At 36.8% G+C, this 19771-nt stretch overlaps 1 protein-coding gene across 3 annotated transcripts in view; it reads right to left on the minus strand.

The window, feature by feature from the left end:
* R3HCC1L (R3H domain and coiled-coil containing 1 like) overlaps positions 1-19771 on the minus strand; it is a 91333-nt gene that overhangs the window by 11133 nt on the left and 60429 nt on the right. For all 3 annotated transcript variants that reach the window (XM_077778930.1, XM_077778935.1, XM_077778941.1), the window contains 2 exons: positions 5699-5874; positions 841-911 (listed from right to left, as the gene is read on the minus strand). In XM_077778930.1, the coding sequence (XP_077635056.1) occupies positions 841-911; positions 5699-5874 (247 nt within the window). The remainder of the gene's footprint in view (positions 1-840; positions 912-5698; positions 5875-19771) is intronic.

The following is a 19771-nucleotide window of genomic DNA, read 5'->3' on the forward strand; positions in this document are numbered from 1 at the left end:
AGTGATTTCCTAGAGGTCTAGCTGCTATGCTTTATTTATTTTTTTTCATGGCAATCTGTAGAAAATCCATTAACAACTTGGCAAGTGATTATTTTAGAAAAGGGATCAGCAACCTATGGTTTTGTGACCAAATCCAGCCAACCACTATTTTTGTAACATTTTATTGAAACAGAGCCATTCCTGAATGGCTGAATACTGTTTAGGGATGCTTTTTTATTACAACAGTAGAATTAAGTAGTGACAGAGACCTGACACACTCAATATTTACTATCTGGCCCTTTACAGAGTAAGTTTGCAGACCCCTATTCTAAGTGGTTCAGACAGGATCTCTGAACATCTCTAATTTCTTTGGATATTTCTGTATCACATCTATCATGAGGCTGATGATATAAGTGAAAAGGCCCAGTCATATATTCAGAAAGCAGGTATTACTTTGTGAGAGTTATTACTTGCAGTGAGAGATTTCTCACTTGAAAGGTTAAAGAGCTACTTCAAATACATTTGTCTAGGGGAAAAACATTACAAAAAACTTAAGATTTAGTCACACTGGTTTCTTAAATTTCTACTTATAGTCTGTTTATGTCCTATCATAACTGACCATAATACAGGAAATAACCCTGGAAGGAGTTGGCTCTCATTCCAAATACCACCAGATTAAAGTGAAAAGGAAGAGACGGAGCACATGGGTACCAAAGCACTATGCCTCAAAAACCTGTTTCTGCCATTTACCTAAAACCAGCTGAATAAAATGCCAGTTGGCTAGAGTACAAGGGAAATAAGAACAAGAGCAGGAGAAAAGGGACAATAACAAAAGACTATCGCAATCCAGTGGGTGAGTACCTGTAATTGGACTGGAGAATACTCCTAGGGCATGTGTATCATCCACCCATTTAATATCAAATCCTTTCTTTCTGCAACAAAAGAACACAATTTTATTTCTTAAAATAAAATTTACTTTTATGAAACATCTTTCAAACAGAGTCTCATAAAGCATTTCATGATGAGATAAACACTCAACGAGTACACAGGTGTAATAGGGATAATGACACCAAAAACAGCTTGGAGGACAGAAGAAGCCACTGAATTTTAAAAGCAATAATACCATCATAAAGAACTACCTGGGAGTATTTTATGTTCCCAGCCATTTTACAGACTTCAACTAATTAATCTTCACATGTCCCTTGGGGAGGTAAAGTATTTATCGCACTATTTACAAGAGATGTTCTTATGGGCACAGAACAAGAAGAGGTGAAAAGAAAAAGTAGGGGGTGGGTAGAAGAATATTGGACGAGGAGGGAGGCAGAGAAGGTCACCTGGATTTAATGCAAATGTGGGCTCACAAAGAAATGGAGAGGGAGAGGGAGACAGGTCATTCAAAGTAAGAAGCAAACAAAAAAACCCAAAAACAAAAACAAAAAATAAATAATACAGAAAACTCTAATCAGAGAGGCTGACTATTCTTTCTAGTTGTAGAAAGAAGAAGGGGAAAATAGGAAAGAATTATGGCTAAGTCAGAAAAACTCAGGATAAAAGAAATCAAGATCAGAGAAACATCAGGCAGGATTAGACAGAATCAAAAGACAGACCATTAAGTACTAAAAAACACCTTTATTTTGGGAGCAGAGCTATTAGTGAGCATGACTATCAAAATGATGACATAATTTTTTTCACTTAGGAACTTAAAATTGCTCACAGGTTTAACAGTTCTGTAGAAAGGGTACAGGATTGAGAGTCAGATACAAAAGGACTTAGGGTTCTGCCACGTTGAGACCTTGGGCAGCTTTAACTTCTCTTGAAGCCAGCTCTGCTCATCTGTAGAATGGGAATAGTACCTTCCAAACAGTTATTGTGAAAATGGAAGTGAGATCATCTCTGGCAAGGCGAAGAGCATGGTGTTGAGCACTTATGGACACTTAACAAATGAATGTTGCTCATTATTTTTATGACTGATAGCGTTATTCATCAGGAAGATTATTAATATTGGTAAAGAGGTGACTAAAATATAAAGTTGATCCAGGTATATGACTCTCAAGACGTTATTAAAGGCTTCTGCACCATGACCTTGACTTTATTTTTATAAAGCACTATAAAGAAAGGAAAAAGACAACAGCTAAAATATCTTCCTTCAGACAAGAAAAAAATTCCTTTGAGGAAAAAAAGGAACGAAGGACGCTTTGAAGGTTAGTTAGAGAATTTCCTGAATGTAAGGGTAAATTTGACCATGGCATAAAATGACCACAGGGGTTGGAGACTGAAAAAGTTCAATAGCGGAAGAGTCTATACAATAAGAGTTTACAAAAAGGTTAGAGAAAGACCTTCCATAGGTGCTGGAGAGCCTTTCAGACTGGAATTTTATAATCCCTTAAAATGCTTCTCCTCTTTTGGGATTGTTTTTAGGTTTGAGAGAAAAATGGACTTGCAGGAAGAATGAGGAAGAAATAAAGCAAAGGGAAATTAGTAATTCTTAAGAATTAACTAGTCTTTGGGAAACTCTAGCCATCAACAAAACTAATCCTTGGTTTTAAAACTCATCATTCCTAAGAACAATCTAAGGTGGTTCTAATTTGGGATTTAATCTCATCGACGGCTTTTTAAAATCTATTAGGCACTTTATGCAGAACAGGCCCTGATACAGGGTCTTAACATAACTTTAATGAATTAGACTGACCAATCCTATAAACTGAGCACATGGTCTACAGGAAGATTTAAATGTCCTCCAGGATCCAGTCACCCCCTTATTTCTTTTAGTTATAGAACTGATACCCTCCCTCTATACAAATTTAAGTAAGATACATGGCTGCTAGCTAGTTCTGTCTGTTCTAGAACTTTATTTAAAAAATAGCGTGTTTGTTTTTGGACATAAAATTTCACTGAATACAACCATGCTCATCTGTTTACATGTTGTCTCTGGCTGCTTTTGTGCAATGATGGCAAAGTTGCCTAAAATATTTCCTATCTGACCCTTTAAGAAAAAGTGGGGGACTAAACCCTAACTGATACAGAATCTTAAAAATTCAAGATACATATGCATTTTTTTTTTTTTTTTTTTCAGAGAGGGAGAGAGCATAGCATGCATGAGCAGGAGACGGCAGAGGGTGGGGGAGTGAGAATCTTAAGCAGGCTCCATGCCCAGTGCAGAACTGGACAGGACTCGATCTCACGATCAGAAATTATGACCTGGGCTGAAATCAAGAGTCAGACACTTTACAGACTGAGTTTTAAATTTAAATTTGCAGCACCAGACAACAGACTTAGTTCATTTTTAATTTTCAGGATTAGAATGTTAAAGTATAATCCTTCTTGGTATTGACTTCTTCAAGATCCTAAAGATCTCTTTCTTAAAAACTCTCTTTCTGGATTGTTTCTTTATTCCTGAAACTTATTTTCTTCTTATGAGGTAAAGGTACAGAGGTATACTTTTGTTTCTTTTACCTTGTCTTATATACGTATAAACTACATACATAACTAGAGTTCGTGCAACTGTTTTCAAAACCCACTTATATCTGTTTTTATTTATATTTTCACTACATAACTTAATAAAATTTAAATAATGAAATATGAGTGTCAAAAAAGAAGAGTTGGTGAGTCTATAAAAACTTAATTGAATGCTTTGGAAGATTAGAGAATGGTGAAGTCAACTAAAAAAATCCAAGAACGATTACCAATTATGTTTGGGCAAAACAGCTGCAAAAGACAGGAACATTTTAACCTATAAGGAATATGCACTCAGATGCCTCTAAAGGTACATTAAAGCTTTTGTTCCACTTCCATTGAACAATTATCAACAGACCAATAACTTAAGAGAAAGAAAAGGCTTTAACCGCATCAAAGACTGGCAAGTGTTTATATGTGTTGTTAAAATAAACTAGTTGAGACATATAACAATCATTTTTTATTATTCTCCACTTGACTATTTCTATCTCAGTGGTAAGAATAACCTCCAATCAATACTTTAATTTACAGTGCTGCTGAACTGTTAGGGCCCTCAATGCTTGGAAGAAGAAAACACGTATTCTCCTTTCAGGAGAAATCTTCCTCTTCTACTTCAGACTTCAATTCCCATAAATAAAATTCTAAGGAAAAGAACTGGCTCACAGTAAAAAAAAAAAAAAACTAATCCTTCAAAAAAGCCAAGGCACTATGAGTGAGAATTTGCAGAAGCAGAACTAAAAAGGCTTCAGGTAAAGAAATTACCAGACACAGACCACAGATGGTTTATGTTTAACACACTTGAAGAAATTTTTTAAATCTTGAAAATATTTTGGAATAAAAGAAACTAAAGATTTTAAAACAAATAGATAACTTTGAAAAAAAGAAAAACATAAAATGAAATGTAAACATTCAATGGACAGATTTAATAACAAATTAAACACAGCTAAAGAAAAAATAAGTGAACTGGAAATAAGAGCTAAAGAAACAACTTAGAATGTAACAGAGACAAATATGGAAAATATAAGGTAACATGAGGATTAAGTGAGAAGGTTGAATATCTATTTTCTTGGCATCTTAGAGAAGAGAGACTGGCACAGAGGCAATATGTGAAGAGATAATATGTGTGTTCTCCAAAAAATGAAAAATACTTACTTAACTGATTTAAGAAGCCCAGATAATCTCAAGAATAAAACAAACAAACGAAAAAGCAAAGCCCCATTACATTAAAATGTACAATACCAAAGATAAAGAGAAACTCCTAAGAGCATCCAAAGAGAAAAGACAGATTACAGTCAGAAGTAATAGTTGTTGAACTGTTAGCTGGCTTCTTATTCTCCACAGAGAAAGCCAGGAGACAGCAGAATAAATCTGCGTGTTTCTGAGAGAAAAATGACTGGTCAACCTAGAATTCTACACCTAGCAAAAATGTCTTTGAAAAATGAAGTTGAAATAACGCCATTAAAAAACAACAAAAAACACAACTGAGTTTAACACCAGATTGTTACTAAATTAAGTGCTAAAAAAATATGTTCCATGCAGGAAGAAAAATATTTCAGATGGAAGATACATGCAAGATGTATAAATGAAGAACACAGAATGTGGATAAATCTGAATGCTGAATATATAAAATAGTAACATCAAATGGAGTTTAAAAAGAACAAAAATTAAGAAAATAGTCATAATAGCATATTAGTTGGGAGTGGTGGAAAGGAAGGAAATAGAATTGGGAAATGGTATTAAAAGCTCTTATGTTTTGAAAGAGTGTAAAAATACTAACTTTAGCCACTGATAAGTTAAGCATGCATTTTGTAATTTCTAAAGTAACCACCAAAGAATAGAAACAAAGTATCATTTCTAACAAAATAGAATGAGAAAAAAATACCTCATCAATCCAAAAGAAGGCAAGAAAGAAGAGAAAAAGATGAAACAAGTAAACACAAAAAAAGATGGCAGGCATACATCCAAATATATCAATAGTTATAATAAATATAAATGGACTAAGTGCACCATGGAGACATTCAGAAGTCATCACTGAGGACATTCTTAAATGCTAAAATGGGGTCTAGAAAGACTTTGGCATTTTAAAGACCTCAGAAGACTGGCTTGATATAGAAGATTTCTAATGGACTTGGTAAAGACAATAAACAAAACTGATGCTAAAGTAAACATAGGGAATATGCAAACTAAAGAGATGATTTTTCAAAGACATTTTAAGAAAACTTCATCCCACCTTCTCAAATATGCCCAATGGTTTGCAAATACTTACTGATAACTGCAGAAAACTCGCAGGAGGTCTTCAGTACGAAATTCTTGTGGAAAGTCATAAATTTCAATGACATGTGGAAATTCACAATCACTGAGGTCAATATCAGAAACTTCATGGTTGTAATAATCAAATCTAGGTTCCTGGATGCTTTCTCTATTCTTCATATTCCCTGATAGCTAGGAAAGAAGAAGCATGTAAGTGGCTATTACCTCAAGACAGAACATTATAAAATATCCTATCATATATAAATACTGCTCCTTGTCTCCATATTCCAGTTCCTTAACCTTTAGCACAGTCTCTGTACTAATGCTGTTCACGAATACAATAACAGCCAGGGGTCTACTATCCAGTTTATATTAACATGTGGAAAATTTTAAAAGGTGCTGAAATTCCAACAAAGATAGGCAATGCATGAAGCTTCAGTTGCATCTATCAACCAGAGTGTGAGAAAATGTAGAATGATTAATGTGGTCAGTTACAAATGGTACATCTTAGAAAATGAATTTCAGAAAATAGGTGAAGAGATGAATTAATAACATTTGTTTTATTTGAGCTTATTGATCAGGCTCATCTCATAGTTTCTTTTATGGGAGTGAACAAAACAAAACAGAAATTTAAAAAATGAAAACATTATTAGTCCACCTTTTGTTGAATGTAGTTTACAAAGGAATTTGTTAAGACAAATGTAAGTGGCAGAATTATAAGGTCTTCAGTACAATGGCTACCTACAGAAATTCCCACATAGCAGGTTAGTACAAAAAATTAATAGTAATGGAAAATACTTAAAATTCTACTATAACATGAGAAAACTGAAGGCTATTATCTACTGCACACTAAAGACAGAAGGGAAGGGGAGAAAATGTATTTTATCATTCACCTGCTATAAACCTAGTTGCTAGTACCACCCAAAGCCTTCAGACCTGAGAGTGTCTTCTGTTAGTCAAAAGTCCAACTAGTCCAACTAGATCCCTTCAAGCCTTTCCTTCATTCATACTGTGCCTCACTGTCCATCAAATGAGGAAATGAGAAGTTGCAATGCCACAGACACCTCTCCTTTCCTTGCAGAAATGAAAAAAGATGCAAGAATTTTACTCAGGAAGGAGGAGAAAGGAAAGGTGATTTAGGTAAAATCAGCAAAAATGTTTATTTATTGTTGTGCCTTTAGTACCTTTTCTCCACAGAGCTTTAGTTTACATCTAAAAAAAAACAGGAATAATAATAGCACCTATACTTCACAGACAGGTGTGTGGATTAAATGAGATGATTTTTTAAGTGCTCAGCACACCAAGCATAATACTTATATACCTAAGTATTCAATGAATTCAACCTACTTACAGAAATTTTAACTAAGTGCTGGATCTATTACGGGATAAGCACCACCATCTTACTTCCACTCTGTTTAGGATACAGAAAGCAAAAAAAAAAAAAAAAAGAAAAAAGAAAAAGGAAAAAAAGGATACAGAAAGCAAGAAGAGAATATTCCTTCCGCCATAACAATGAGAAAAGATGAATCTACAGTTGAATTCACCACACAGCTGTGTGTGCGAGACAATGAAAAATACCCAGAAATCCACAGAGTAACAAATTCCTCTAAAGAGAAACAACACAGAAACTGGTTCGTCTCTGGCATAGCATGGGAAGAAGCAGGCACCACAAAAGTGGGCAAGAAATCAGCTAAATGTTAACAAATTCTTAAAAGCCTAAAGTGGGCTGGTCTGTCATTTTAAAATAACTCTGAGCCCCAGACACAGGGAAGGTCTACAAGCATTTCCAAGTCCACCCTTATGCCAATGCCTCACTGTCTTGATTAATGCAGTTTTATAATAGGTTTTTGAAATCAGAGAGTTTGAGTCTTCCTATTTTGTCCTGCCTTTTCAATATCATTTTTGGCTATTCTGGGTTCCCTGGATTTCCATATAAATTTGAGGACCTGCTTGTCAATTTCTGCCAAAAGAAAAAAAAAAAGAAAAGAAACAGGAGAACTTGGATTTGTTGAATATGTATATCAACTTAAGAAGTACTTAAACAATATTAAGAAAAGATGAACATGGGATACTTTCATTTATTCAGATCTTTAATTTCTTCCAACAGCATTCTACAGTTTTTGGAGTACATGTTTTATATACTTCTTTTGTTAAATTTACTCTTAGTTTTTAAATGCAATTATAAATGAAATTTTCTTAATTTCATTTTTGGATTTCTGGCATTGACTTCTTGAGTTACTTAGCAAAAAACAAATCACTGGGTGTCTGTGCATTTATAAATTGGGGCTATATAATGTGTTATGAGAGGTAAACAATGCATGACTACGAAACACCTAGGAATTACAAATTCTAAGAAATGATTATAAAGAGGAAGGAAAAGAGGCAGGATGGTCTGGCAGGAACATCTGATTATGGTCCTTTGCTCTAACCTAGTCAGCAAAATTGAACTATATACTCATATCCCATTTCTGAGGTAACTATTAACTGTTTTGGCTTCTGGGACTGGTTAATGCAAAGTGTTAGTATAGGAAAACATATGATTCTTACTCTACATCTATTACCGAAAGATATAAAGCCTACAAGTTATACACTCCTGACTAGTTTTTCCTATCAGACACGACTGTTATCAAGGATTCCTGACTTTGCCAAAGAGGAGGAAGAACTTAATTTCATTTCCCCATAGTCCTGACATTGGTGAGATCTACTGGTAACACATTTTTTGAGGGTGTATGGTGGTCGGTAGGAAGCCATACTGTTAACAGCACTTTCTTCCCTGAGAATCTCAGCAAAACATGATAGGGAGACTTGACAGAGTAAAAGAGAAAGGATTATGTGGCAACGAAGAAGGAAATGTCTAAGAGAGAACAATATGGAATGAAGTGAGGATCAGAGCAAGACTATGAAGGAAGTGAGGGATTAGACAAGGCAACATAGATAGCTTTAAGGAAAGGCTCTAAGATTTCAGGCATGAATTATGTAGATACTTCTGCAGAAGACCTGTACTGTCCAACACGGTAGCTGCCAGCCACACGTGGCCCTGAGTGCTTGAAAACTGTGGCTACTCCACACTGGATGGGTTTTGTGTATAAAATACACATCAGATTTCAAAGACTTAATACAAAAAAAGTAAAATATCTCATCAGTAATTTCTTATATTGATTACATGTTGAAATGATATTCCCGATAGATTAAAAATATATCATTAATTTCACCTCTTTCTTTTGACTTTTCTTAATGTAACTACTAGAAAATTTTTAATTATAAATAAGGTTCATATTCATAGCTTGGGTCATATTTCTATGACAACTGAACTATGATTTCAGACAACTGAAACATTTTCTCTAACAGTCACATGTACTGAGGCAATTACAACTATACTGTCAACGTATATGTCAAACCTTCATATTGTAAAACCTGCATATTTTTTTTTTCTTTTTCATGGCTCTGTAAAGTTTGATAGAACAATCGAGGGAGAGGTTTTGAATTGATTCATTGTGATCTATTAGACCAACGAAAAGTTTGCAAACAACTCAGAGCAAACAATCTGAGTTATGAATCACAAACACCTTGGAATTTTTACCAGTGGTCTGTCTTGTTTATTTCTAAAGAGTAAGTTAAATCTGAGTATTCCTTCATATGCATAACCAGCTTCCACAAAACCATTCAGCTAAATTAAAATTATCCTCCTCAAAGTGAGAGTTTCAAGACTCACAGCCTAGTAGTCCGGTCTTGAAAACAAGTCTATAAAATAGTACCTGACCGGGGCGCCTGGGTGGCTTAGTCGGTTAAGCGTCCGACTTTCGCTTAGGTCTTGATCTCGCGGTTCGTGGGTTCGAGCCCCGCGTCGGGCTCTGTGCTGACTGCGAGCTCAGAGCCTGGAGCCTGTTTCAGTCTGTGACTCCCTCTCTCTCTGACCCTCCCCTGCTCACGCTGTCTCTCTCTCTCCTAGAAATAAATAAAAAAATATTAAAAAAAAAAAAAATAGTACCTGACCTGCTATGACTTAGTTGCCCTGATACCTATTTGTAGAGAAAAAGGGTGAGGCGAGCAGAAGGTCAATTAGGCATGGATCACTGAGCTTTTTAATTTTTGGTGTTTTTTGTCTGATCCTTGGTTCTTAAAGACACAAAAAGAAAAAAAGTTCTAAAATCACAAGCCAATTACTCTCTACAGACAAAAAAATAAAAATATGCTACATTATTCTGGAATAAAGTCATGTTTATATCTCTGTCAGATGAGCATGTCAGACAGGCTGCTATTATTATCCTGATCACAATGATGGAGGACTACATCACAAACTAAAGGATATCCCTAAGATTACAAATCAAATTACTGACAGAGTGTAAGTCATAACTCAGGTCTCCTGACTGCTAGTGTAGTATTCCTTCCAGAATATGGTGGAAAGGTCTTACGGTGAACACAATCAGAAACAGTGCTGTATTAATTAATGTTCAGGACGAGTTCCCTCTGATTAAGAATTCATGGATATAAACTATTCTAAGAAGGAAGGGAAGGGGAAAAGGAGAAAAGGAAGGAGTGAGGAAGGGAGGATCAATGGCAAAGCTGAAAAGATAATTCAGCGTTGATTTTTCTTTTCTTTTTTTTTTTTTTTTTTTNAGAGAGAGAGGGAGACACAGACTCCGAAACAGGCCCCAGGCTCTGAGCTGGCAGTCAGCACAGAGCCCGACGCGGGGCTCGAACCCACGAACCGCGAGATCATGACCCAAGCGAAAGTCGGACGCTCAACCGACTAAGCCACCCAGGCGCCCCAATTTTTCTTTTTTTTAACAAAAGTTTATTTCTCTATTTTGAGAGAGAGAGAGACAGCACAAGTGGGGGAGGGTCAGAGAGAGAGAGGAGAAAGAGAATCTCAAGCAGGCTCTGCATTGCCAGTACAGAGCCCGACACAGGGCTTGAACCCATGAAACCGTGAGATCATGACTGGAGCTGAAATCCAGGCACCCCCAGGGTTGATTTTTCTAGTGGTATATTCTAGATAGCATATAGAGCATAGAATAAACCTCCCAAAACACTGCTTTCATCATGTCATTCCTTTGATCAAAACTTTTCAGTGGCTGTACTTAAAGCTCCCATAATTTAGCCCCAACCTACCTATGGTAGGCAGAATAATGTCCTCTCAGAGATATCCATGTCCCATCCCCTTAACCTGTGGTTATGGTGCACGCCAAAGGAGAACTAAGGTAGCAGACAGAATTAAGATTGTTAGTCAGATGACTTTAAATTAGGGAGATTATCTTGGATTATCTGGGTGGACCCAGTTATAATCACAAGAGTCCTTAAAAGCAGAAGAATCCAGAGGAGAATAGACAGTGAGTCAGAGCGATGAGATATTAGAAAGACTCAACTGATCTCTGCTGGCTTTGAAAGTGGGCCAAAAATGTAGGCAGCCTCCAGAAGCTAAAAAAGGCAAGAGAACAGGTCCTCCCCTAGGGCCTCTAGAAAGGAATACAGCCCTGCCAACGCCTTAATTAATTAGTCCAGTTGAGACCCATTTTGGACTTCCAACCTCCAGAACTGTTAAGATAATAAATTTGTGTTGTTTTAAGATACTAGTTTGTGCTGGGGCACCTGGGTGGTTCAGTCAGTTAAGTGACCGACTCTTGATTTTGGCTCAGGTCATGATCTCAAGGTTTGGAATTCAGTTTGTGAGTTCGAGCCCTGTATTGGGGTCACAGCGAGGAGCCTTATAGGATCCTCTGTCTCCCTCTCTTTGCCCTTCCTGTGTGCACATATGCATGTGCACACTTTCTCAAAAATAAATGTTAAAAAAAACCCCACTAGTTTGTGGTAATTTATTACTACAGCAATAGTAAACTAATACACTATCTAATATGCTACATTCCAACCAAAGAGACATACTCACTATGCCTAAATAGATCTTACTTCCTCCTGTCTACTGCTTTGGTCATATTATTTTGCGGTGTTAACTGACATCTGTTGGTCTGCACGTCAAAATATGACACCATTCTCCAAGGACATACTCACATACCACCTCTTCTATGATTCCTCCCCTGAACACCTCAAAGCATGTATAATCTGACCCTTCCTCTACATTTCTACAGCATTTGTCTCCACTGTACTACTTTTGTAATACTCATTACATGACACTTTATGTTACAGCTGAACCTGTTTCTTCCTCCAATCATACCCTGACCACCTAACCACCCCTCCAACAAACATTTAATGTATGTTTAAACATACATTAGAAAAAGAACTTGAAATTCAATATGTAATAAAATTTTAAGATGAAGTGCTATCAGAAGGTAGAAGAGAACTTTGCTAACTCTTCTTCACTGCCCAAATAATTAAAACAGAGACAAGGCAGACAGAGCTGCCATCAGTGCAAGTGTGCAAAGGCACACAAGGAGTGTCGTGTGGGTACAACGAACAATGTCAGGACTTCGGGGGAGTGTTATGGGCTTAACTGTGTCTTCCCCAAATTCATGTTGAAGTGCTAACAACTAGTACCCTACAACAGGGCTGTATTTGGAGATAAGGCTTTCAGAGGTTAAAGTAACGTCATTAGGGTGGGTTCTAAAATGAGTGGTGTCTTTTAAGAGGGACTGTGGACACACACACAGAAGGAAGGCCGTGTGAAGACACAGGGGCAAGAAGATCATCTACAAACCAAGGAGAGGCCGCAGAAGAAATTAACCCTGCTGACACCTTCACCTGGACCGCTAACCCCCAGCACAGTGAGAAAACCAATTTCTGTGGTACTAGGCTACAGCTGGTTTAGGGCACTGGCGTCCAGCAGCCTTAGAAAACTACTACTCGGCGCGTACGGCTGCAGAGAAAGGCTGGAGTTCGGGTTTCCTCATCAACATGTGGATTCCACAGGCCAACTATAAGGGACATGTCATATTTATCCTGATAGTCTCCTAATACTACACATATTATCTTGCACAAACTTGGCATTCAGTATTTGTGGAACAAATAAAATGCACATGCCTCAAGTTACTTTGTCCAAATGCATAATTAACAAGACTAATTCTGTACAGAACCTTCACCAATAAGAATTTGATTTATGCAACATATATATTTTTTTAAAGGATTCTGGATGGCATTCTGAAATTTGAAAAAAAAATTGACACTTTTTTCTTTCCTTTTACCAATAAACTTTTAACTGCTCTGGTTACATAAATTATGCAGAAAATCCAAATAAATTATTGGGGCGTCTGGCTGGCTCAGTCGGTTAAGCAACCAACTTTGGCTCAGGTCATGATCTGACAGTTTGTGAGTTTGAGCCCCTCATCAGGCTCTGTGCTAAAAGCTCGGAGCCTAGAGCCTGCTTCATACTCTGTGTCTCTTCCTCTCTCTCTCTGCCCCTCTCTGGCTTATGCTGTCTCTCTCTCAAAAGTAAAGGAATGTTAAAAAAATAATAAATAAAAATTTAAAAATGAAAATATATTATAAAAGAAAAAATTTCAAAACAGATCATCTAAACTTCCGTTAGTGACAACTTCGGGACCTAAGTCTGGGAACCTTCTGTATATTTTTATAGGCTATTTTCACATCCCGGAATGCCTGTCTGTTCTGGGTCCTTTCTCTCCTTTAAGACCTAGTGTCAATCTTTATCTCCACTTAAAGCTTTCCCTACTGACTCCAACTTAGTGGTCTCTCCCTTCCTTATACTAACTACTATGTCGTAATACTTGGCAGTTGACTATACAGTAAAATCTTGGTTTGCAAGCATAGTTCGTTCCAGAAACATGCTTATAATCCAAAGCACTTGTATATCAGAGCAGATTTCAAGAACAAATGGCTCAGTTGTGGTCATGTGATATTCGGCATCACAAACTACTCATATTGCAGGACGTTGCTCATTTATCAAGTTAAAATTTATTAGAAATGTTTGCTTGTCTTGTGGAACGTTCACAGAACAAGTTACTCACAATCCAAGGTTTTACTATATACCACATTTCATCAATTTTAAGACACATATTTTTTCACATTTTAACACTTTTGACATTAAGATGCATCTTACAACCATGCACGTTGTAGAAACTGCTTGTCTGCATATGCATAAGCATCAAAGTACCAGTACCAAAACCAGCAGAAAGAGTGGTCAGCAGTGTGGAAGAAAATCTGGATTTAAGAAGTACTCTCAATAAATGCAAACAAGGCTTAAGAATCCAGCAACAATGATTTTTGCTTCTTTTATTCATTCTTTTAAGAAACGTTGCATCATCAAAGTTCTTGATGGCACAAAAGACGAAAAGATGAAAAGGCTCCCTATCGGGGCGCCTGGGTGGCTTAGTCGGTTGAGCGTCCGACTTTCGCTTAGGTCATGATCTCACGGTTCGTGGGTTCGAGCCCCGCGTCAGGCTCTGTGCTGACTGCCAGCTCAGAGCCTGGAGCCTGTTTCAGTCTGTGACTCCCTCTCTCTCTGACCCTCCCCTGCTCACGCTGTCTCTCTCTCTCTCCTAGAAATAAATAAAACATTTAAAAAAAAAAAGAAAGAAAAAGAAAAGGCTCCCTATCAATGACTTAATCAAGAAATTATTAGATTGTTAGATTTCTAATAATAACTATTTCTAGTCTAACTCTATTAGATTTCTAATAACTATAAACATGAGTTTTAGGAAAACCTTAGCCAATTTCTTTCACCTACATTCTCTTTATGTAGAAATGAGAGAGGGTAAAAATTTGTATCTAATAGAGTTCTTTATAAAATAAATATTCTAAAGGGAAGGCATTGTGTGAAAGTTTAATTTTTTTCCTTTCTTTAAAGTGATACATAAAATGATGATGTATTTCACAATCAATGGCTTTTTCAAATCAATGAAACAGAATATTCTTTTTTCTAGCAATTTCTTTTTTTCTTTTTTAAAAAAGTTTATCTACCTATTTTGGAGAGAGACAGTGCAAACAGGGGAAAGGCAGAGAGAGGGGGGAGAGAGAATCCCAAGCAATGCTGTCAGTGCAAAGCCTGACAAAGGACTCAAATCCACAAACTGTGAGATCATGACCTGAGTTGAAGTCAAGTTGGATGCTTAACTGACTGAGCCACCGAGGTGCCCTTAGAACGGATTAATTCTGTAAATTAGTGGATTTATTCTGTAAATGGATTAATTCTGTAAATAATCATGTCATACAACCAACTTGTGGTAAGGTCTTTGTTGTCCTTGTCCCTGTAACTTGATGCCCCCATATTTAAATTTGTTATAGATATATCTAGAGTTTAAGGTGGTTTATTATGTTTAATTAAAAGTACCGACAGCTCTGTGCTGACAGTGTGGAGCCTGCTTGGGATTCTCTCTCTCTCCCTCTCTGCCCCTCCCCCACTTGCTCTCTCAAAATAAATAAATAAACTTTTAAAAAAAGAAAAAAAGAATCCATGCAGTCAATTCTCAATTACATAGGTTGGGTTATTCAAGTTCTTTGTTTTACTCTTCCATTTATATCTTGTGGCTACTAACTGCTTCAACTCACTTTCTGTTGAACAAAATTTAAAATGTCATTATTTACTATAAACTTTGGTAAAAGATTTGGCTGGAGAACAGGCTTAAGCTATAAATAAAAAGTAAGGTTTTGAATTATCTGGATTTAATTCTATTTAAGGTATTCCAGGATCACAGAAAACTGAGAGTAAAAGCAAAGAATTTTTCATGGTGCTCTACAGTACTGTGAATAAACCAAAAGCTAGAATTAAAATGTTTTACCCATCTGACATCTCATCTTTGGCAGATAGGGAAATAATGCTATTTATTTTAAAAAAAATATTTCAAGTTTTTTCAAATTTCTCATGACCCAAGTTCAAAAACACCCAAAAAGTAATTTCCCAAAAAGCTAATACCATTATAGTATTACAGCATAAATATTTATATACTATGCAGTATAAATTACAGCTTCTAGCCCTCTTTTATATTATTTTGGGCTTAAGTTCTTTTCCATAGAAGAATAAATATAGACTTTTAAACTCTAACATTTTACACAGTAAGTATAAGACACATAATGTCTCCAGTGGAATTCCATACCCACAAATAAAACTATATAATATGTCTAGGCTGTGCCCTTACTGACTTACCAAGAAACCAAAGCCAAAGCTATAAAGGCAAACTTTGGCTTCATGAAATTTCTAACAAGAATGGGTCAAATGCCTTCCCCCTCTATGGTGACATCTAAAGACTTATCTAGAATAGGTGTTAAGTATTATCTCAATATCTCTGATTATTATTGGTGGGAGAAAGTCATGACCATAGCCTTGGATTAAGGCATAATTAAAAAGAATAAAGAGGGGAAGTGAACAAGGAAGCAGAAAAGGAGAAGGCAAAAGGAAAAAATAAGAAAAACGCTACAGTAATGAGACATGTACAGTGCCTTGACAATTGGTTCAGATGATCATTTACTGACCTCAGGGCCAGAGGGTAAATCTGAGAACTCTAGTTCTCTCCTATAAATGGTGATAGGCAGAGATCAAGTGAACATCCTGAACCAATATTGGCCTGGTTCCTGTTCAGACAATACAGAGGTTAACATGGCAGCCTGATGTTGGAGCTCTTGGAAGACACTATACTGATCCCGTGAAAACATTAATTTATTGTCAAGAGAAACGCTGAGAAAGCAGGGAGACATCTGTATTTCCTCCTTTTCTCAGCATGACTAGAAAGACTAGATGGAGATCCCACTGATGAAGCAGAAAGAGCTAAGACCAGACTACCCAGGAATAGGGCACTGCTAGAGGTCAGATCCTTCCCAAACTACCCCTGACAGCTTAACTCAGTGCCAGTAGCTGTCCACAAGACTCAAGAAAATTTTAAAATAGATAAAGTTAGCATTTATTGAAATTCCACTTGTTGCTTGATTTGGCTAGTTCCTTATCTTTTTCCTTGCACTCCCTTTAGCTACCTAAGATCCTACATCATATCCATACCAGTTCTCCCAAATAAAATTTTTTCTTTATTACTTTAGAGAGTATTAGTCCTTGCTTATCTGTCCCTATCAGGCAATACATATGTACTTCTGACCTTTAAGCTTCAGACTCAGAACCACCATTTTAAGACATGAGTCAGTCTCATTCTGGGCAGGCAGCGTAATAGTACAACCCATCATTGGAAGGATCAGAAACATAGTGCTTGTGCGTTAAGCCTAGTATTCAGTATGCCTGGGCATCCTCTTGGCTTTTCCTCAGCAATCTCAGTTTTTGGTCAATTCACACAAAAGATCTTCTGTACAGGGTGTTGACAAGCATTTAAATTCCCTCTGTCCCAAATCTAGGCATTATTGCGAATTTATACCTCCCTGCACACCAACCCCAAATTCCTAACATAAAACAGTCTGAATTTAAATATATTTGACTGTTGGCTACCCACTTCAGCAGTGAGGCCTATAGATGGGTCCCTCTTTTCCTCTCTAGCACTCCTTCCCAAAGCCTAGCAACAGAGTATCCAGTGTGCCTTACAAGCAATTTTTGATACAAATGATTATATTAATTCAAATCAAAGAATAGATGAGTTTAATTCTGCTAAAGGTATGTTTCTATCCTCAGCCAAACTTTTTAACACAAATGAATTTTCAATTTTGGGATAGTTATTAAGTCTGTTTTTTTCACTCTAGTTCTCTTTGCCAACCCTACTATTTCCCCTCACTGCTATTGTCACTAAACAGGGAGTGAACTAAATGGAATAAACATTAGTAGAAGCCGTATCACTATTCCCACCCCATCTGCCCCAACTATACCCCACATATCACATCTTACAGAGTTCACTAACACAAAGCACCGCCAGGGACAGAAAAGGGCACACCAGGAATCTCAAGCTTCAGACAAGAATGCCTCCTTATACTGACAACCAAGGCCTAGAACTGTTTACCTCTCATTAGTTTTGAAAAAGCATCAGAAATTAAAATGCTGTTGATGTGAATGCAGATTCATAGGGAAAAAAATACTATGCAACAAACCTAATGGAGCTCAGGAGGGAGATTTTTCATTTTAGGAGCTGTTTGGTTTAGAAATAAACAAACTGTAAGCAACGGTATCTCCTTAATGTTCCCTCTTTCCATATGAACCAGAGATCTAATCGTCATCCACTACTGGACTGGACAAGAGAGTATGTAATTCAACCAGGTTACTCACTGGATGCCCCAAGTGACTGCATTCGAATATACAGCATCTGGAATGCTGGAATGCTCACTTAGGCAGTCAAGAACATGTTAATTCAGACATTTTCTTTTTTTAATGTTCATTTATTTATTTTGAGAGAGAAAGAGAGTATGGGCACAAGCTAGGGAGAGGCAGAGAGAGAGGGAGAGAGAGAACCCCAAGGAGGCTCTGCACTGTCAGCACAGAGTCCGACAAGGGGCTCAATCTCACGGACCGTGAGATCATGACCTGAGCCAGAATCAAGAGTAGAATGCTTAACCGATTGAGCCACCCAAGCGCCCATAATTCAGACATTTTAATAAAAATATTAAATATAAGTCTGTTAAAATGAATTGCAAGTAATAAAAGATACTGTAAAAATAAAAACTAAAATAGTGAGGGAGTACATGGGAACCCTGTACTTTTCACTTAATTTTTTTCTGAAAACCTAAAACTGTTAAAAAAAGAGAGAGTCTATCAATTTAAAAAAAGAGAAAAATAGAAATCAGGAACATAAGAACAATCTCTGAAGTGGGCTTCAAATCTTGTTTAATTCTATGGCCTCCACAACAAGAAACAGTGTCAACCAGGTTAGCCCTCAGGGGTCTAATCCTTTGTTGAAGCCACGGTCCAGATTACCCATCAGACAATCAAATTTAGGACATCTCTTACATTGGTGATGTTTTAATTATTCTTTAGATTATTATTATATTAGACCTAATCACATGGTTACATCCTGTCTCGCCAAATAAAATATAAGAAACTTCAGATAAAGCTGAGAAAAAAGTTGGCATGTAACACAGGGCCTTTAAAATGGTAGTGATAACTGTATACATGTAGCTATTTACAACTTAGAGTTCATCGAACTCTAGGTACCCAATCTTTGTATTTAACTGCAAAGTGATGAACTATCAACTATTAATGAAGTCCCTAGGAGGTGAAACATGAAGGACTTTGCTCCCTTTGTACTTCATATAATTTGCTTTTAGTGGATGAATTATGAATTTTTCCTTTTGCTTTTAGGTTCCCTACTTAAACACGAACAGCATTTTTGCGAAAATCTAAAGGGAGAAGGAGTGTATAAACGTGAGTCGGTACACACAAAAGAAGATACTTTGGGAATGGGTGGTGTTCCTTTAGTTTTCTCTTTTCCATGGTTATACATTGTTGGTAGCCTTCTGTAACAAAGGAGATTCCTACCTAAATCAAGGCCAGAAATGACCAGTGTCAAATTAAGGCTAGAAATGGCCAGTGAAGGGACCAGATGCCACAGTCTATCAATATCAGTGTTATGTTGCTAAGTTAGCCCTCCTACCAATCAACAGATCTGCAGATCAGTACAGAAGACAGCAGAGGCTATGAAAGTTTTATCCAGACAACAATAATTCCTGTGTTCTTATAATTCCTGTGTTCTTATACCAAGATCTCAGAGGGTTAAAAGAAGTCATGCCAACATTTTTTTTAAATCAATTACCAAGGTAAATTTCTGAGCATACCAAACTATGGCTTTAAGAGATTAACTGTGTTCTTTAGAGATTTATCAAGAATTGTAGTTCCAGGAGGTCAGTAATGACCCATCTATGCTTTCTACCCACTCAGGCAGTTTTAGAAGTTCAAATGTCACAGAAAATGCTTCACATGCCAATGGCCACCACACCCTGTTCTACAGCATACCTCCCTGGCTATTAGAAGCATCAGACATACCTCCAGCTGTAGCCACTGTCAACAAAGAAACAGGCCCACTGGGAAAAGAGCCAAAAATTATTGACTGGAAAGTTTTCAAGAGGCAGACACTCCAATTTGGCCTTTAATTAAGTACATTTGGAGCAATATAAATAATAAATTAAGAGTGATAGTCACCAAAGGACTATTAATATTGTTGAATTTGTGACATCTTTTAATAACATTATTATTGCATCTCCTAAAACTCAAAGACAGGACACCATAGTTCGGAGCTGGATTTGCTACCAGCATTCTCAATCTGTC

Source organism: Crocuta crocuta, unplaced genomic scaffold (genome assembly GCF_008692635.1).
Source record: "Crocuta crocuta isolate KB4526 unplaced genomic scaffold, BGI_CrCroc_1.0 scaffold170, whole genome shotgun sequence".
NCBI classification, from domain to species: Eukaryota; Metazoa; Chordata; class Mammalia; order Carnivora; family Hyaenidae; genus Crocuta; species Crocuta crocuta.